Source organism: Coturnix japonica, chromosome 3 (genome assembly GCF_054131305.1).
Source record: "Coturnix japonica strain WE chromosome 3, WE-NBRP24, whole genome shotgun sequence".
Lineage (NCBI taxonomy): Eukaryota > Metazoa > Chordata > Aves > Galliformes > Phasianidae > Coturnix > Coturnix japonica.
Window position 1 is genome coordinate 45,298,412 of NC_140665.1, and position 21,430 is coordinate 45,319,841.

Below are 21,430 nucleotides of genomic sequence, written 5' to 3' on the forward strand. Positions count from 1 at the left end.
AAATGCTTTGTCTATCTTGTCTTTATCCATTACAATCTCTACCTGTTTCGAGGACTGCTTAGTGCAGTGAGCACTTGTGCCTTGAGCACGCACACAAAGATATGGAGGAACTGGACAGTCTTAATCTCTGAAGGTCCCTTCCAACTGAACTTCACTGTTCTCTTATCCTTCTACAACCAGCATTGAAGTGAATCCAAAAAACTGGGAGACTTTGAATTGCTTTAGAAAAGAAGATTAGTGATGGTTAGGATGATGATATTAATTCAAGATGTGAATAGTAATTCTAGCTGCCAGGTGAAGAAGTGAAGACAGTGTAATCCTTGGTTGAAAGCACTAAATGGACGAGCTTCAAGGACTGTTTATTTTTTTTCATAACCATAAGTAGGATAGGAGATCAAGCTCAATTTTTCAGATCTGTTTATGTGGCTTTCGCTCACTTATCAAAAAGGAAATCTTCCTTTGTATGTTTAAACTTTTGTAAACGTACTTGTAATGCTGCAAGTGTATTGACTTTTGGAGAGGAAACTGCTTCATATGCCCTGGAAAATACTGAAAGATTTTTGGTCAAAAGCTCAAGTACTCTTAATATTGAAAATTATATTAGCTGGTAACAATGCTTCTTGAAATACTTGCAGCAGACAATTCTTGAAGCCAGCGTATGAAGGATAGAATTTGTGTAGGCTGGAGTAACTAAAAAAATCTCCGGATTTCTGTGTTTTTCTGGGTCAGGATCCTCTTGTCATGAGGCAAGGTAGCAATGAAGGTTCAACTTCAAATAAATTGTGGGTGGTGAAAGAGTAAGTGTTACATATTTAAGTTGGAAACTAATTTCTGGGGAGATATTTGGGAAAACTGTGTCAGTACAGATAAATAATTGACAGATCTTAAAATATTCAGTTCCTGTATACATTTGGATTTTACCTTTAGAAATTGCTTGTCTTTTTCTGCAAGTGGTTGTCAATTCAAGTGAATGCAGAAGCGTGAACAAGGCTGAAGTAAATAGAGTCTGAAAATTTCATTCTGCCTTTTGGGGATTTTTTTTTTCCCAGTCTAGCAATTTGCAAAAGCACTATTTGTACATTAAAAGTATTCTGAGATTGTAAAGAAAAGGTATCCTTTTGGGGAGGAGGAAGTGTGAATTTTAAGCTTATTTTAAGTGCTATAAACTGGCAGTGGAACACAGTTGACTTCTTAGTACAGGATCCAAATTGATAAGAATGAAGAATACATAAGGGGAAAAAGCAGGTGATGCAAGCTGACTCTTTAAGCCTTTCCACTCCAGAACAAAATTAAATTACTACTTCTATTTAGGGAAGAAAGCTGGAATTAAGTTTACTGGATTATTCAACATCTGTTTAGTATCTCTCTCATCACTTGGCTGGATGTTACACAGATTCATTAGGTTAGGAGAAGAAAGTGATTGAAGTTTAAAAAGTGAAATACTGAGGTGTGTTAAAGTAGACTTCTTCCCACTGTAGTTCTGCCTTCATTTTGTCTCACTGTTCAGGCACTAAGCAGGAAATGCTTGTGATTTTTAACTTCCATCTTACCTAATGGTTACTTTTGCTTTTCCACTGTCTCTAGTATGAAGGGCATCTATCTGTCTATAGCATATATAGATCTATTGATGGGTGTATTCACATACATGTATATACGTGTATATATATGTATACATACATGTATATATGTATAGATAGATATATGTAGATAGATATATGTATAGATGGATAGATATGCATACACTCACGCATATAAATGAAATATGTAACAAATACCTTTATAAAGGGTATTTGTATCCACTTCAATTTGATCAACAATTTCTCAATAAATGGAAGACTTGAAGGCTGAATGAAAATTGTGATGATTTGTTAATTTCTGGTGTATACTAACAGAATAAATTGTATATGCTCATTGATTTGCATATATCTTTGAAATGGTTTACGTTCTTCCCAAGATACCTGCTTAAAACTGCAGGTGTTCAGCTCTTTGGCAAAATATTCTCTCAGAACCCTGTTTGTGCTGTAATGATGATATACTGTTTTACATAATTCATTTGGACTTGTATTATTTCTGTTCTCTCACCTAGAGGTTGGAGAACTGCCTTAATTTCATGTCTGCAGAAAGAGGATAAAAAAATTGAAAAAAACTGAGTATTTGCAACAAATCAACTATGGAGATTTGAAAGAATCTGTGTTGTTATTTCTTCTATTTGGTGTTCATTATAAAAGTACAGCACTAATTTATGCATGGGAGGGAAAACGAGCACACTTTTGTTATCTCATAGTTGGTGTGAGGCCAGAAAATCTTGATACAGAGATCCTGGAAATTTATATTTTACATAATTTACCACTGACTCCTCCATATTTTGGCTCCTGATTCTTTTTTTTATTATTATATTTTTTTTAATCTCTGCCATAGCACATTTTCTTTTATTATTCCTTGCATTATTCATCTCTTCTTTCTTCTGTCAGTAGCATTTAAAAAGCAGAGAAATCTCCTTTAGCACTTGAAGAATTTGATCGCTTGGTTATGGTGTTTATTTAAATAACTTTCTTTTATACTAGTCCTGATATTTAACACTCCTAAAATAACTGCCTCATCATTCTCCATTGTGTTCTAATTGACAAAGAATCCTTTAGATAAATATAAGTTGAGCTGTTATGCATAATTTTCTTATTCCACAGGAATAAATAGAATGGACCTTTCAACTCCTTATGTTACCATGTTTATAAATGATTTTTTTTTCTTGATCATTAAGATCTATGTGGTTAAATGGTTTTAGTGTATGACCTAGAAACAGGATATTAGCCTGTTTAAATATGGTATTACTGTTGTTGACAATGTTTTCTTTCTCCTGCATTGCATGCATCAATTTTTCCTTAATATTAACAATTCAGCTTTGGTCGGCCAGGAGTTGAATGTTACTGCCAGCATGACAGTGGAGCTGCAGTAATCCAGCTTCAGTTCCTGATTAATGAGGTTAGTAAATTGATGTCTGTATTCTGTAATTTAGAGAAGATGCACTGTGTATTCTTTGATTTCTCACTAAGCAAACATCAAAATACAGATACCATCACTTGTAACACTAATAACAAGGTAACTTTTTAAATTGTTGACATCTCTTGACTAAAATTACTTCATCTTTGGAGTACTTTTTTGCTAGTAGTATACCTGTTCCCGTCAGTGAATATTGCAAGTCATCCCTTGAAGTAAAGAACACTTTTAATAATACCAACAGTTTCAGTGGATTGTTAACTTTACTTTGACAGCTATTGTTTTAGATGTGAGCTGAGGAAAGATCTCTGATCTGAACTCTCAGCAATTTCACATTTGTTTTGAAAGACATAACAGCTGAGATCTGACAGCAATGCTGTTCTTGAGCTACATAGGGACCAGATTTTTAGAGGGATCTCTAACTCAGTGTGATGCTGAAGTCAACTATCACTAAATTTGTCAACATGTAGATGTTAGCTGCTGAATTTATTACTTTATTTCTCTACAGATATGTGCACGAGGGAACTCGTGCAGTCCAGAAAAAGCTTCTTCCCTATTACTCCTCAGTATAGCAGAGAATGAAATGTTGCTGGGCTGAATGCTGTGATCAAATCAGTTATCCCATTACTACTGCGTGAAACTTATCTGTGCTATGATTTAAACATACATACTTGTAAATATTTTAATATTCGTAGCAGATTGCAATATTTCCTCTGTGATGTTATTAATACTATTTCTAGAGTTCAAGTGAATAAATTCAGTAAAACTTTATTTTTAACAGGGAGCTCTTGTGAGTGCCTTGGCTGATGATACCTTACACCTGTGGAACTTACGTCAGAAGAGACCTGCTATACTCCATTCACTCAAATTTAACAGAGAACGGTAAGGGTGGATAATGATTGCTTTGCATGTTACTATCACACCGTGAAAATGAAAGATTGGATTTATTGGCTTGGCACAATTAATGAATTGTTAAATGATTGGAATGGGATGGGATGTACACTGGACTCAAGTTACAGTTACTGTTATGATCAAAAGTGCTTATGAGTAGTATGAGTAGATGCAGCATATCTCTGCTAAACTGAGGTGAATTGTTTTTTTGGTGTTTTTTGCTCATTTGCTTCTTGTTAACAACTTTTTGGAAGTAGTCCTTTCAGTACAATTTCAACTGGAACACTGTGCCAGCTTTTAAGCAGCGTGATTCTGAGCTGAACTTCTCAGAGCTCAGAGATGTCTAGCAAGAGCACAGAATAGTCTATGACTTGCATCTCTGTTGAATAGGGCAGGGATCGGCTTTAAGTAATAGAAAGTAAGGAGGAAAGCTTAAATATTTATATAAAGCCTTCTAATGTGATATCATACAAGTGCTTGAACAGACTGCTGGGTCAATTATGGAGTAACCTTAGACTGACATAGACGGAGATTGTTTTCATGAGGTAGAAGACCAAGTAATTCCAAGTCTCTCTTCAAGTTGTTTTTGCGATTACTATGTGTAAACTATTGAGCACAAAACACATTCTACACACCAAGGAGGTATCAGGGCATATGCAGTATAAAAGTCAAGTGGAGAGGAATGAAATTCACCTCTAGTTTAAGAAGAGTTGTCCATCCTTATTAGGTACAGTGGTGTATCCAAACATAATTCTCCCCCTCATCTTTCTTCTTGTTTCTTAAATGACTTTTCTCTTACCTCCATAGCTCCTTGTAAAGGGTAAAGATAAAATTTGTCATTACAGCCTAAAGTAAAGCATTGGATGGCAGTTTCTAACTAATGCTTTAAAATGAGTATCTGAAGAGGTAATTCTGATTATATGTAAATCTTTTGGAAGCTGGTTTGGAGTCTGAGATGTAAAAATATCTTTGTTTAAACCAAGAGGAATTTTGAAACCATCATTTTGCTCTGAATGCATCTTTCTGCTTTCTGGTTTAAGGAATACTTTTCCTTTCTTGAGAAAAATAAGCTCAGAGATCATTTGGGCAAACCTGACTGCCACATCTTGACAGGCTGGGAAGATGGGCAGAGAAAGAACTTCTTGAAACTCAACAAAGAAAGGCACAAGGTCCTGCACCTGGGGAGTAATAACTCCATGTACCAGAACAAGCTTGGGGACTGATGTGTTGGAATGTAGCACCATGAAGAAGGATGTGAGAGTCCTCACTGGCAATTGACTGTAAGCTAGCAATGTACCCTTGCAGTCCAGAAGGCCAGTACGTGTACTGGGCTTTACTAAGAAGAGTGATACCAGCAGACTGAGGGAGGTTCTTTTCCTCCTTTATTCAGTCCCACTGAGGCCCCATCTATATTCTGCAGAACAAGAGAGAATGTAGCCCTTCACCAGATACTCTTCAGGAGCACCAAGAATGATTGAAGGACTGGAGCATCTCTCATATGAGGAAATGTTGAATGAACTGGGCCTCTTCTGTCTGGTGAAGAGAAAGGTCCAGGGGGCATCTCACAGTCTCATGTGGGTTGGAAGGGACCTTAGAGATCATCCAGTCCAACCCCTCAGGATTCGAGCCTCCTGTGTAGCAAAGCGGCACTTCTACCACTTGCGCCACAGGGGGGATTCGAACCTGGGCCTCTAGTGTTTCAAAGTGGCATTCCTACCACTGCGCCACCGGATCAGTGTGTTCAAGTATCTGTAGAGATAATTTAAAGAGGGTAGAGCCAGACTTCTCACTGGTGCCCAGGATGAGAAGGAGCTGTCACAAAGTGAAATGCAGGAACTTCTGATTGAACACAAGGAAAAATTTCTTTTCTGTGAGGGTGACTGAGTTTTGGCACAGGTTGCCTGGAGAGTTATGGAGTTTCTCTACTTGGAGATCTCCAGAAGCCACATGAACATGGTCCTGAGCAGCCTTCTGTAGATGGCACTGCTTGAACAGTGTGATGGGACCAGATGACATCTAGATTTCCCTTTCAGCCTTAGCAGTTCTGTGATTTTTGTGAAATATGGTGCTCTCACTGCCAAAACCTGTAGCAGGGAGTTGAACCGTGTGTGTTCTTAGCAGGGAAAGGGTCAGGAAATAGCTTATTTAGCTCACGTCACTTCAGTGGAAGTACTACTTGTTAATTTGACTACTGTATTTCCATGTATAATTGTGGCTTGCTAAAATACATGGTGGAAGCATCACAATTATCAAGATCAATGGAAGTTAAGTTTCTGAGAGAAAGGTTTATTCTTTTAGTAATTTTAAAATATCTATCATCATAACTTATAGAAGTAGCCAGAACACTTAAGATCCCAGAGCCATACGTTGCCATAGCTGTTTATGTCATACTTGATGCCTGTCACCTTTGTTTTCAAATAGTCAAGTCATTGTTCCTTTGACTAATTTATAACATAAAGCTTTATAAAATAAAGTGTGATATCATTAGAAGGCAGTAGTTTTTATTTTGAACCTAAGAGAATTGAACAAGTTCATTGCTCAATAATCCAGTTTAGCTGCTTTTAATAGCTTAGAGATCTTAGTGTTAACTGCTTCTAATGGGTTTGATGTTACTTGAATTTGAAGTAGTTAACTTCGGATCAGTTTTATGTTGTACATTAACTACTAAATTTAAGGAGATAAGTATTCTTGAATAGTACAAGGATTTTAGGTACCTTATTAATAATATCTTAAATAACTTATGATTTGTGGTTAGGACATTCTCATAAGAATTACTAATCAAACATGAATTATTAAAATAATAAGTACTGAAATTGAGCCTTGCAGTAATAAGATGTAGTAATGATACTTCAATTTGCCAACTTCTACTTTGTAAGGACTTTCAATATCTTGCATATTAGTTTGGGTAAAAGAAAATAAACAAATGGACGAACTAAAAAAGTGTTCTTTGTGGAGAAATGAAGTAAAAATTTACTAAAGGACTGAAGAAATTATGTATGTTTTATCAGTATTTGCTCTAGAACTCTGTGTGCAAGGGTTTATAATTACATACCCAACTAGAAATGCCTGGAAATGTCTTGATAGAAAAGAAAAGCAGTATTTATTTTCTACATAAAAGTTGAAGTAAAAATGTCAGAGCAATTTTTCTCAAGATTTTGTTTTCAAATCCAATCATAAAATAGTTTGGTTTGGAAGGGACCTTTAAAATCATCTAGTTTCAACTCCTTTGCTATAAGCAGGGACAGCTCCCACTACACCAGGTTGCTCAAAGCCCCATCCAGCCTGGCCTTTAAAGTTTCCAGGGGAGGGGGCATTCACAGCCTTTCTGGACAATTTGTTCCAGTGTCTCATCACCTTCACAGTAAAAATTTCTTCCTAATATCTAGTCTAAATCTGCCCTCTTCCAGTCTAAAACTATTTCACCTCATCCTGTCGCTAGCTGCCCTTATAAAAAGTCCCACCCGAGCTTTCCTGTAGGCCCTCTTCAGGTACTGGAAGGTCACTATAAGGTTCCCCCACAGAGCCTTCTTATCTCCAGGCTGAAGAGCCCCTACTCTCAGCCTGTCACTACTTGGGAGGTGCTCCAGCCCTCTGATCAATTTCATTGACCTGCTCAAGCAGCCCCATGTACTTCTTGTGTTGGAGGCTCCAGAATTGGATGCAGTACTCCAAATGGAGTTTAATGAGAGCAGAGTAGAGGGGAAGAATCATCTCCCTTCTCTTGTAAGCTCGTGTTGCCAGCTTATGTTGAGTCTTTCATTAGCTGACAAAAAAAATTGGCAGTTTAATAGATACAGAGATGTTTACTGCCTTTTGTACCAGTGATAGTGAATAATTTTAAACAAGTTATTTTTTGACCTGGTGACTGGCGAACATGTCAATGTATAACAAATCTGTTGAAATGAATGGCAGATGTCAGAAGTGCAGCACAAAACAAGCTAGTTTTGTAAGTTTTCTAGCCTTTTGTTCTTGTCGCATTTGTGTGGGTTTCGCAGCTGCTCCATGTTCTAGTTACTAAACAGAAGTTAGAAGATATTAAACCAATGTAATGATGAGCTTGGCCACTGCTTCTCAACTGTGGGAAGGAGGTAGAGAAGCAGTGCGTAGGGGCCCGAAAAAGAATGCAAAATGATATATGCATGGGGTTTGTGTTTGTGTGACTTGCTATACAAGTTAGTGTCTTATTGCTAAATATACAGTTCAGTTTGTGAACTAGATTTTGTTCATTGCTAAGATGTTTTTTCAGTGAATGACAGTGCAGTTTTTGTCACTTGAATAGACTTGAAAATACCTCAGCTTTATGTAGAATATGGAAAACTTGTCCTGTGATTAAAGACTTGTATCTTTCCTGAGATGGTTGTGATTCTGTCTTAACGCCAAAATGAATGTTTTACTTGCTTTGTGACATAGCCTGAAGACAAAAACAATATTCACAGTGTAAAAATAGAATCAAGTGTTTTTTGTACTAGTGCTTTGCATATTGATCACTGAATGCATTGATAGCAGTTTAATTTTTAATATGTCGACTCTTATGCTGTGGGATTTAAATAGTCTTCCTCGGGATGAAACTGCATAACTTGGAGTGACAAAATTATTTTAAGTATTGTTGGTTTTATACACTGATGTCAACAGCAACTTGGGCATTGTATTTCAAACAAACCCTGCAGTACATGTGGAGAAATCCCCTTTGTATTTAGTTCTTACTAGCACATAGGATTTTTTACTTTTATGACACATACCTTACTTGGTTAGATTCTGTAAATCTACCCGCACTACATATTAGCAGGCATTTGTTGGAAGGAGACTTCCTCCTTCCACATAACTGAATTTATAAACTGACCAATTCTGCCACTTTGTGGATAATGGAAAGACGTACAGGATATGGGTTTTTTTGTTCTTTTTTTTTTTTCCTGCTTTGAGAGCAGACGATCATCAACTTCTCGTTTCCCTTTTTTGTGTACCAATACCACTGTTTCATTTCCAACTTTTATTTAGAGAGCTCTTTCTTTCCCCACTTTACTCTGTATGTTTTGGGGTGGGATTATTGTATAGCTAACAAAGAACAGACACGTATCCTAGTGATACTTCTGAAAGGTTAAATAGTTCAGTTTTTGTAGAGTCAATAATACACTGAGTACACCTTTAACATATGGCACTTAGCTATCTCATGTTGAAAAATGGCTTATTTTTGAAGATCAAAATGAAGTAATCTGATCTATTTGCCTTTATAATTTCATATAAAACCTTCCCCTCATGGCTTGAAGATGTTATTCAGTGGTGATTAACTAGCCGGCATGTTTAGGAGTTCTATTTTGTTTTGATTAGTTAGCAAGAGAAAAAAAGCCTTTTCAGTTTTCTTTTCTGCAGAAGTGAATACTTCATTCATGCATGATTTGTTTCCTTTAAAAAATTTTTCACTGATGCTGTACGGTGCACTCTGAGTCCTACACTTACATGTGGTTTATGGAGATACAATTGTGTGTTTTCTGCTGCTGCATTTGATACTGAGAGAAAATTGAAGTGCAGAGTCCTACTACCCTGGAACTTCAGGTTACTATGAAACCTGTCTCTATTGTCTAATTAGCTGTTTTCTCTGTACATCAGTGATTATTACAGAGCTATGAGCCACATAATGACCAAGTGTTGCAACCTCTAATTCTTAAGCCTTCTCACTTTACACTTTAGTGATGATTATAATTTATCTTTCTCCTATGGGATATTTTCATCTGTTGATATTTATTAAGTCCTGTTACGTAGCTTCCAAGACCAAACATTCAGCCTGAAATACTTAAAGGCAAGGCTGGATCAAGCCCTGGGCAGTCTGGCTTAGCTGTGCATGTCCCTGTTCATTGCAACGGAGTTGGATTTGATCACTTTTAAAAGTCTCTTCCAACTCTAAGGCTTCTATGATTCTACTTGTATTAGAGCAATCTACTTGTGTGTCTTCTGATGCCAAAGGATGTTGGTTATTCCTTGAGTCCTAACAGATGTCTGACAGGAGCCCATGAATCTACTTAAGAGGATTTTATCAGTGGCTGGGATCCTCAAATCCTTAGTGTTTGATGTGAATTTCTTCAGTGCTGGAAAAGGCAAACTTCAGTTGGTCTTCTGTCAACACGACAAGCAATGAATCAACCTTTTTTTCTTTGTGTATAAACATATAAAATGTGGAATGTGTTAGGGATATTATATATTGTAAAAGCAACCAATTAAAAAAAACAACTGGAACACCAAAACAACAACAAAACAAAGGCCACAAAACCTGCAGCAACCTGGGAACTGTTTGTATGATACGGTGCCGTTATCCACATGGTCTTTCTAGAGACAATTTTGGGAGTCATTGGAGAATTCTCTACATGTGTCTCCTGTCTCTTCAGGCCCTTTCTTTATACAAGTAGATATTTTAAGTTATTGTTGTTACCAGTAATCTGGAACTAGTTCATTTACAGCAGCATGGGAAAAACACAGATGCTGCTTAGTTCCATCAGAATGTCATTCTGACACTGGCTTTTCACTTTGTGCCCTTTGAAGACTTGACATGGGGACCATGGATATAAAATCTAGTCTACCATAGGACTTAGAAGTTTTTGTGTTTTATATGGTGGCTATCCTATATAGGAAAGCTTGAAGAGAGACAGAAAAAAATTTTAATTTAAAAAAAAAATATTTGCATTTCTGGTAATGATTTGATCAGCTAATGTAATTACAGTAGCTACTGACCTATAATGGTAGTGTGAGGTTGTAGAAATAGTTTTAATTACTTAAGAAGTAAACCTGTTATCAGCGTTTGTCATTCGTCTAAGCATTTGATGCTGTGCTTTGTTAAAGCTGTTCAAAATTCTGAAGAATGTAATACTTCACAATGCAGCAGACTAAGGGAAGGTAAAGATTCATGTAGAAGGATGTTTGTTGTCATAATAGTACGCTGAAGATAACAGTCCTTCTTTTTTACTTAATATTTCCCTTAATTGGAACAGTTAACCTGCTTACATATTAATGTAATAAACTTTATTCTTTGAGTTTTCCATAATTAAGTTCCACTAGGGAATACTATAATTTGCTATAATTACTATTTTGTTGTATGTTGTGACACAACTGCAATCAAGAATTTTCTTATCTAATTTGAGCAGATTATTAGAAAAGGCATGGTCTGCAATAAAGAAAGAAAATATTTTCTGTAGATTTCCAAATGGCTGCTTAAAGACTTCCATCATTTCTAATACTTTCCCATAAGCAGTAGCACAAATTATATTCTAAGTACATTAAAATGTATATATATTTTTTTGTGAAGTTTAGGACTTTTATCAATATTTTCCACTGCTAATGTAACTCTGGATTTTCTGTATGTAATCATTTTCCTGAAAACTGCTGGTCAAACTCTGGCAAACATATTTCACAGTTCAACTTTTTCTTGGCTTCTGTTGTTGTGTTTGGGCTTTTTAGGGGTGATGTGGAGAAGTGGCATTGTGAATGTGTTTGCAGTGAGGAGGAAGAATTTGCGCTTTTGGAGAAGAACAGCTACTTCAGAACTATGCTGACTGTTTTGGGGTTGCATAACAGTACCTCATTTTAGCAGTAACATTAGCGTATATTTAAATCATAGTGTAAATTTTAGATTAAAAAAGTTCTTGGAGAGTTTGCTTTATTCTATGAAGAGACAATTGTTTGCACAGGGATGGAGAAGCAAAATATTTGGAATGAAGTACTGTGCACAATACTAGCATTATGACATCAGCGTCACAAATAATGAGGTAACAGAAATTTCTGGGGAGATACTATGATGAATTTGTTGTGCCATGGAAGAACTGTCAGCAAAAGCTTGCCTTCTGTCATCACTTGCTCACACGGTCCCACTTAAGGTGCTTCTTCAGAAGTGAAAGACTGGCCTATTTTTTTAATGGATGCATCTCTCCTGGTGTTTTTTGTCAAAGCAGATCAATGCAGGAAAGAAAACATCTGGTACTCTGCTCTTGACTGATTGCTAGATTTGTATGCTAAAAAAGGCTTGGAAAAAATTTTTCCTTGAGTTCAGTGTATCTGTGATGCTTTCAGTCTCTGTCCAGGATGGAACTAGATGATCTTAAATGGTCCCTTACAACCCAAACCATTCTGTGAAACAGTGATTCTTTCATCATAGCATGATTGGCATGATGAATTCCTCTTGGATTTAGCTAGTCATCAGGTCTGTGAACCATGCAAATTCTAAAGGAATATTTTATAGTTATATAGGCATCATACAAGACTCTGATTATAGAAGGCTGGTAGAAGCACACTTGGAACGATAAGGCTGGGAACACTGCTTTGTACTTACAATTCTGAAGTCTTGTCAAGCTCCCAACTTTGAGATTTTGTAAAAGCTACTTGGTCGAATATAATGTACTCTTTGTGTGGAAGCATTTCATTGCTTGCTGACTGTTGACAAAACTAATCTCTGCTGCACAGAGAAGACAGTAAATTGAATACAGCTGCATAATGTAGAACTATTCCATAAAGGCATCAAAAGTATTGAGATGAACACTTTTTCCTTCAATTGGTGCCCTTTTGCTGTGGTAATCAGAGTTGCTGCCTCAACTTATAATTTGGTCCACCTTTAAATGACACAAAATAGATTAGTTTTTTATAGCGAGTGTTGGATGCCTATAGGTGATAATATTAACTTACAAATCAATACAGATATACCCAAGACCCTACTCCTGAATATTCTTTCTGGCTGCTAGACCACAGTTTTAGATCCAGCTGATGTGGCTGCCAGCTTCTTCTGGCAGATGCAATCCTGGCAAAAAAATAAAAAACAAAAAAAAAAGGAAAAAAGGGAGAGAAAAAAAGCTACAGTGTTGCAAATTGCTGAGGGTTTCTTTATCTTGTCTCATGCTGCCTTGCTTCTTCTACCCCATTACGTGTGCATAGTGGGGCGGAATATGTTACAGTGGTATTTGGGAAGATAGATGTACATGTGTGTGATTTAACTTAAAATCATTTGTGTCTTTCAAGCAAGTTGATTATAATGATGTGTTTAAGCAGCAGTGCTTGCAAATTAGTATATATTGTAAAAAGGTTTGCATACTTAACAAATTGAAGCTCTTTAGATCTTGTATATAGCCCTTTTTTTCTGTAAAACATCAGTGCAAAATTCTAGTACAACCTTTGTGCTTAAATTTTAAAGCATAAGAAATAAAAAACTTTGAAAATGGGTAAACTGAAGTGTTTTGGCCAAGCAAACTACATTTCCTAAGTAGAAGTAAATTAGTGATATAAAAGATCCAGGTAACACTGCAAGAAAAGCTATAACTTTTGAAGTCTGTGATACAAAGTAATGTCTATTCAAATGTTAGTAGGCTTTTCCATTCCTGCTTTTAGCATTTGCTTTTGTGCTGAAGTTAAATATGTATATAGAACATATAATGCAAAAGATATAATTCTGTACTTTGCATAAATAATTATTAAGAGGCCTGTGAAATGATGCATGCATTTGACAAGAAGGGAGTCCAACTGGGAGAAAATAAGAATAAATCTGTAAAGCTTAGGATTAGAGCTGACAGAAAAAAATTCCATTTCATAGTTATTTTACCTTATCATTATCATTACCTTATCATAGACTCTAAAACTTCTTCTGAAAATTTTTTAGACTCTAACTTCTGTATTTTTGTTATGTGGAAAACTCAAATACTTTAGAATCTGCAGTTCCTAAGCAAACTTCATTGCCATATCAGTTTTGACTACAATGTAAAAAAATAAGCAGGATTCCAGAAGCTAGGAATAACCAAACTTTAGTAACATTATAACTGGAGGTACAGTTAATATATAAACAATTAAGTAAATAAATAAAAAATTCTCTGCTGGTATCGGCTGCAATAAGCATGTATATTTTGTTCAGTTATTTCCACCTAGCAACAAAGAAATAAGAAATACAAGGTAGGAAATTAAAATGTAGTTTGAGTAAAATGATATCACCAACTTTAAATGAAATTTTAAATAACTTTCAGAATTGCTTAGGTCTCATGTTGTTTTTTGTTTGGTTTTTTTTTTTAGGTCTCCTCTTTGTGGAATGCTTTGGCTCACATTTAAACTTAAATTTATTAGGTTCTATTTTCTCTCTGTCTACTCACACAAAACCAGCTTAAAAAAGTAGTAGTGGGTTAATTCTAAAAATCCTCTGTTCTTCAACACCTGGAATTAAATTCTGAAGGGATATTTATAGATTATAACATAGGAGTATTGTATTCTAAGTTTAAAATGATAGCAGTCTTGAGGAATAACATTCAATGTGATAATTTTCAAAGGTGGCTGTGTGTTTTATATCTGAATGACTTAGCAGTCTTAGAATATTTTGGTTTATATTTTGTGTTGTTTCTAAGCTTTACCTTGTCTGTTAATCTCTTTCATCGCATACTGATTCTACTAAATTGTCTACCTGCATACTGCTTGCTGCATTTCTTCTACCCTTTGGAAATGTGGACTTTTAATTCCTTTTTCTGGTTGTGTTCTTTTTTCAGGATAACATTTTGTCATCTGCCTTTCCAAAGTAAATGGCTGTATGTGGGCACTGAAAGAGGAAACATTCACATTGTCAATGTGGAATCATTTACTCTCTCAGGCTATGTCATCATGTGGAATAAAGCCATTGAACTGTGAGTGTAATCAAGTATTGTCTATTGAGGGGACAGAACAGAAATGTCCTAATTGTTGTTAATATCAGATGCAGAAATTATATTCTTACCTAATATTCTCTGTACGCCAAATGTATGGGAAAAGTACATAAACATGTAAGTAACTTTTATTCTCATAAAAATGAAGTGATAATGTTAACATAACCATTAACATTAAGTCTGTAATGCTCTTACCATAGTGCCTGGAATAGACATAAAAATCTGCAATTATTAAAGAATTAGGAAAAAGTACATATATTAAGTATGTTGTGGCTTATATTAGGGTTTGCAAGTCACTTTCTGCAATTGGAGGGGAAGTTAAGTCCATATGTAGATTTGTTCTGATATTTGTGAAAACTATTTCTGATTTGATTTCATGCTGTGATGCCCAGAACTCTGTATAACATCAGTGTGTCTTCATGAATAATTGGCTTTAGTAATCCTTATAATATCTTCTTGAGTGTAAAAATCTGCATTGTGACATTACTCATTTAAAATATAAATTCAAGTAAGTGTAATTTTTTACAGCAATTATAAGAATATAAAATTAAGTTTAAGAAATAGCTTTACTTTTTTAATTTTTTTTCAGTGAAGAATTAATGGTTTAGAAAATGTATATTATCTTGTCCTTCAAAGGTGGAAGAAAGAAGAAAACAAAAATGTAGCTTTCTAGATAATGTACAATTATAGGAAGCACAGCTTTATAGAAATAATAGCACGGGTTTGGTCCTACCTGTAATAGCTATTGTTTTTGGAGTTAGATTATGTTTAGATAATCTACTGTGAGTATACAGAAATACAACAAGATGGAAGTCTGCTGTATCCCAGTTTTTGAAGAAAAGAGGCATTTAGAGTACATATTGAATGAAAAACTACTGATGTGGTTTTTTAATTAGTATGGTATTTTCCATGTTCAACTTCAGGAGGCTGTAGTAGTAGGGGTAATCTTGTTTCACTGTGAGAGTACATATATATATCCTTTTTACATTGCTTGCAGTCATCTTATGAAATGCTATTTTGGACATACCTATTTCTTTTCTTTTAATTAGATTTTTTTATCGTTTAGGTCATCCAAATCTCACCCAGGTCCAATTGTCCACATTAGTGACAATCCAATGGATGAAGGAAAGGTAGGGTATAACTGTAGACTACTCAATATACTATTTTTCAATGAAGATTTATATATATATATAAAATATGTGTGTGTGTGTATATATATATATTATATATATTGTGTGTATATATATATATTTTCCAAATATAAGTGCAACTTCTTTAAAAAGAAAGGATTACATAGCTGAGGGTCATATTGGATACATGAAGGAAAGCCTAAATCAAGGTTTTAGGCTTTCAAAATAGCATGAAGCAAGATGCAGATATGACCGTAGGCAGTATTACTGTAATAGTTGAATGCATCCTTTAATCAGAAATGTTTGAAAACACAGCTAAAAATGTTTAATTGAAAAAAATGCTTGAAATCACAACCAAGGCATGTTAATTACTCTGATAAAAATTAAAATCTTACTGAACAAACAAAAGAAAAAATGCTTGTAACCTAAATGCAGAAGTTTCTTCCGTATTACTAGAATAAAACTTCAGATATTACTCTTTTCTCTGGAAGATCTCTTACAGGGCGCATGCAAAAATGAAATAGAATGGATAGCTTAAGTTCACAATGAAGGTTTAAGTAAATAAAATAGAAGTCAAGGAGATTAAATTTAAACTCTTATTTTCTGTGCAACAGCAATTACTATAGTACTGCACTTTCTTTATAAAAAAGGGATATTCTGCTAGATACCTTAATTTTTTGGCTGTGTAGCCAAGGTCTGTTCTACTTTGTTTCTTTCTTTACACTGGGATGAGGCCCTTGTGCTAGAAAACAGTGAATTCTTGGTAATCCTCAGGAATCTGTATAAAGATATGCTTCTATTTGTACTAGAACGTATTCTCTGTTTTTGTATTATCCATTTGTGTTATCTATTTCCCAAGTGCTGTGTTTCTGTTGTCTTGTTGCATGTTATAAAATCACTTATACATGACCAAGTATTATGCTGTAATTCACTCTATACTTCAGTCATGATTGCAAGACTGAGTCTGTGCTTCAGGTGTAAGACATCTTCTCTAAGCCTTCAGGAAGCAATCATATAACCCTTCTACCCTTTGGAGGATCTTGGGCTTGTTTAGCTTTTCTGGCTTATTAAATTATTTAGCAAATCAAACTGCAGATTCTGCTTGGGTCCTTTGGTTCACAATGAAGAATAAATGGGAAGGGTTTTTCTTAACTTTCTTAACTTTAACTTTTCTTAACTTTAATGAGAGTAAAGTAGAATTTGCCAAAGGAATTTGAAAATTAGTCAGTACACATCTCTTCCAAAAGTGTGTGGGCCCCTGACGAGTATGGTTATAATTTAGCCAGATATACCATAGAGACCTTGATGCCACTTGAAATAGATTGATTAATGACTACCCTCTGGAGTACTCAGGCATAAGTAATTGAATGTATTGAGGAATTAATTTCTGAATGTCTGTTTCTGTCAGCGTAATGGCTCAGGCATATCAAAGTGTGTTGAACTTGCAAGTGAGAAGAACCTTGAATGAGAAAGTGAAAATATTTTCCTTCTGTTCCATGCGTGCAGTAGAAATACTGTTTTTCTGCTTATGTTCAGTTGATTTGACAAGTTCGCGGTGGATAAAAGTGAAGACATTAGGCAATAACAGTATTGTCTCAGCAGTGGTTTGAGTATTTTAATAACACGGTAATAGTAAGATTCTAACCTAAACACACAGATTTGCTGTAAAAAGAATTTCATGAGTACAGCTTTTCCATTCAGCTGAAACTCATTAAAATAAGCATGTGTAGCTACTGGGTTTCTCTGCAGGGTTAGGTCTGAATCACATTCCAAAATCATGGACCACAGAACATAAAAGTAATGAAACTATGGTAACTTTAGAAAAGACTAGTGACTGGTTCAGTCTGGTGTATTGTACCCACATTTTAATGCTTGAATATTTTCAATTAACGTTAAAGGCTTATTGTTTTATCCATCAAAATGTAGGTCAGACTTTCAGAATGACCTAACTGTCCTCCTTCTAATATGAAAAATATCCATAAAAATAAAATGCCTGTGTAGTTGCAAGTACTTCCTGTGTACTCATTTCTTAAAACTTTTTCAGGTAGAAAAACCATGATAAAGAGAAGGCTGAAGTTTAAAGTTAAAATAGACAAACTATAAAATATGGCTTATGGTAAGCAAGATGATTTAAATTAATAGTATATATGACACTGTAGTGAGGAAAAAATATATACTCACTTTCACTGGATCAAACGTGTTTAGTATTTTAGGGCATTTTGGTGCTATATTGCAATGAAATAGAGCAAATAAATCATCAATAAAGTTTGGAGATACTCTGTTACTTTCTTTTTGAAAGGATTGCCAGCTTTGAAAATCCTAATACTGCAAAAACTATCCATGTAAAATGTCTTGGTACAGCAATAAACCATATTGATGTAGATCTCTCTGACTACAATGGCATGTATTGGGAAGAGAGTGTTTTCTTATAATGTGAAGGATGCTCCAGTGGGCACCTCTGCACGCATGAGATAAATTTCTTTGATACTGAATACATCTCTGTCGACATTATTTGGTTTCTGTATGTCACACTGAGGGGAAAAAAAAAAAAGGTTGAATTGAAGGCCTGCTACTTGATGCTTGGAACCACTTAACAGTACAGTAGAAAGAAAGGCTCTCAGAGTAGATCTAGCTACTATTTAATAGCAAACTGCATTACATTCTTCTACTATATAATGAGTGCCAGGCCCGTTGCTACTGCCTGATGTTGACCTTGGTTTGTTTTCATTAAGAGAAGTGTCACTTAAGATAGGAAAACAAAACACTTAAATACTCAGTGTGTTAGAGCAATCATTAAGAGCAATTTGGATCTTTGTTCCTTGTGGAAATGGTTTTCTTTAATTTCTCTCTAACTTTCCTCTCAAGTAACTAATATTCGTTTTGTTTCTTTAGCCAATTATCTCTTTCTTTAACCTATTATCTCTATTTTGATTAACAGCTGGAGAAAGTTTATAGTATTGTTTTTCTTAGAGACAATGAACCATTACCTAGAACTTCAGGAGGGACAATGTGTTCTTCCTGTAAATCTAAGCATTAGAAATTCCACAGAGGAAGACATACATTAATGAAGAAAAAGTGCTCCCTTCAGTTGTGATTTTCATTCTGAAAGAAGTACATTTAGGAAGGATGTTAATGTTGAGCTTTCTGGAACTCAAAGGGATTTCCAAAGACTACTTGGAAATTTATTTATTTATTTTATGTTGAATGAATGCCAGTTGTATTAGAATTGCATTAACTGAAAATTTAGGAGAGTGAAATCCAGCACAAGGTGCATGTCAAATGTTGAAGTCTTCACAGCTTGTCACTAATTTCTGTCATCATAATCATTTGCAGTTACTTCGTTTAGTGTTATGCTTCGTCTTTTTTGGACAAGATCTACAGGTTATATAAATAGTACTTTGCTTATACCTATAAAGACTTGATATTTTTACTTATTATTGCAGCTTCTGATTGGCTTTGAGTCAGGAACAGTGGTATTATGGGATCTGAAGTCAAAGAAGGCTGATTACAGATACACACATGATGAGGTAATTTTTTTTTGTCTGCACTGCATGATAAGAGAACATCATTCAGAGTTCTAACAATTATTCTGTAGCCAGTGAATTAACAAATAGGTCTCTTTGAAATGGTAAATACTTGAAGCTTTCTCTATAAGAGACACAGGATTTATTTAAAGGAATCTTCTGTCTGAAGAAGTGTTTGCTATCGGAAGTTTGTTGCAATTAATGGTGGCATGGATTACTTTTCTCTGCCATAGTCTAAGGGGGTGGACCTTCCAGCTCCATTTTTTTTAGTTGAAAAAGTGTAACTTTCTCCTACGTTAAAGTGCCTGAGTCTTCGGTTAAAATAAAATGGCTTTGCAATTGTTGTAATTTAGAACTTCTTTCATATTTTGAAAAGTGGGAAGAAAAGAAAGCACTGAATTTCTTTCACTGAGACGGTGGTGAGGCACTAGCACAAGCTGCCCAGAGAAGCTGTGGACACCCCATTCCTGGAGGCCATCCAGACTGGGGTGAATGGGGCCTTGGGCAGCCTGACGTAGATGGTGGCCACTCTGCCCACAGCAGTGGGTTCGAACTGGACTGTTTTTAAGATTCCTTCTGTGATTCTGACTTGAGGATGTCTAAGTGAATACATCTGCTTGCTCAATTTGATGTTTGTTTTTTTTTCTCCAACAAAGAGGAAATGAAATACCTGAGGTCAGATCTTTTGCTTAATGAGTCCTCGTTAGTGGGAATCAACGTATGGTTGATATATATAAGGTGGTATGCCTTAGTTAAAATAACAGTAATAAAAAATAATAGTAATTCAACAGCCCTTGAAGTTTTTCTTAAAAGTTGAAGTGTGGCCTTTCTATGAATTCAGATTATCCTTTAAGAAAGGATATCTCTCTTCTCCAGGTTAAACAGTTGTAATTCTCTCAGCTTTGACATCTTGCTATTGCATTTCAGGTTTGCAAAAGTTGTGAATTGTATAATAGTAAAAGATAGTGTTCTGTACAAAAGTTTTTCACATTCTGCCCAGGTAATTTATTTGAATTATTTTTAAAATACGTAAGGCATCTATTATGTGCTAAGTAATATTATCTGCATCATTAGATTTAACCAGATGTTCTTTAAAATTAGTCAACGAGGTCTTAGAGCCAAAGCACCATTACTCATTTTCAGAATTCTTTCCATCTTATCAGGTTCCTTGCAGAAAATATGCTAGCAATTATTTCTTTGTGCTCAGTTTATTCAGTCTCCTATGTTCATAAACATTAATACCGCTTCCACAGTAATAGATTGTTGTACACCCTTTATCTTGACCTTTTTTCAGGAATAGTGTTTCTATTTCTCAGTTATCCTATTGGTTCTAAAGATCTATTAATGCACAAATGCGTCAAGAATGGCTTACATGGTGCTTGACTCCATGTAGGAATCATTCTTATTTATTATATTGTGCAACTTCCTAGTAAGGAGAGATTTTTCAAATGCTGTCTTTAGATACTCTATAACTTCAAACTTCCTAATCCCTATCTTTGGTACTCTGTTGGTAAATAATTTTATTTTCAAGATTACATTATATCTCTTTTATAATTCCTGTTTTTATTTGCTAATTAAATTCTTGCCTTGCGGACAGAATGACCAAGATTTTGTCTCTAAGTAAATTCGTATAAGATGTGTAAGTTTCAAAGCTAAATGTGTGCAGATATGATATTCATATACTGCATCTGTCTTCCACAGTGATTCCACCCAAAACAGGGAATAAGATTAAATTTGAGTAAGAAATGCTCGACTTAATCTGCAGCTATCCAGACCTATTACAATTTTCAATTGAATCAGTTTTTATTGAAGACTCCACACTCATATAATGCAGTCACTTTTGTCTTTCATTGAGTCTTTGGATTCTCCATATCATGTTGCTGGAAGCTATCTTGTTCTTCTGTATAACATTACTAAATGTGATGATCTAATCTCTGTATAATCACTTTAGGCGAAACTATCTTACATCTGTCTTCTGTGATTTGCTCTTCACTAAGTAATTTACTGCCTACGCTTCTGTTGGTTGGTAGGATTCCTTGCAGAGGAAATCCATATGTACGTAGGAAATGGAGTGAATCTAAGGCCTGCTTACATTTACAGACAGAATCTCTACTGAGGGTATGCATCCAAAAGATGGTATTGTGCAGCATATTAGCATTCACCTGTTCAGCTCCTGCTTTCTGTTTACCTAGAGTGTTGTCTCTGCCATAAGTACTAAGCAATTCTATTTTCTCAACAGAACCAA

At 35.2% G+C, this 21,430-nt stretch overlaps 1 protein-coding gene across 10 annotated transcripts in view; it reads left to right on the top strand.

Moving 5' to 3' along the window:
• STXBP5 (syntaxin binding protein 5) overlaps positions 1-21,430 on the top strand; it is a 97,832-nt gene that overhangs the window by 26,404 nt on the left and 49,998 nt on the right. For all 10 annotated transcript variants that reach the window (XM_015858124.3, XM_032443282.2, XM_032443283.2 and 7 more), the window contains 5 exons: positions 2,898-2,979; positions 3,776-3,876; positions 14,379-14,513; positions 15,598-15,661; positions 19,105-19,188. In XM_015858124.3, coding sequence (XP_015713610.2) covers positions 2,898-2,979; positions 3,776-3,876; positions 14,379-14,513; positions 15,598-15,661; positions 19,105-19,188 — 466 coding nt within the window. The remainder of the gene's footprint in view (positions 1-2,897; positions 2,980-3,775; positions 3,877-14,378; positions 14,514-15,597; positions 15,662-19,104; positions 19,189-21,430) is intronic.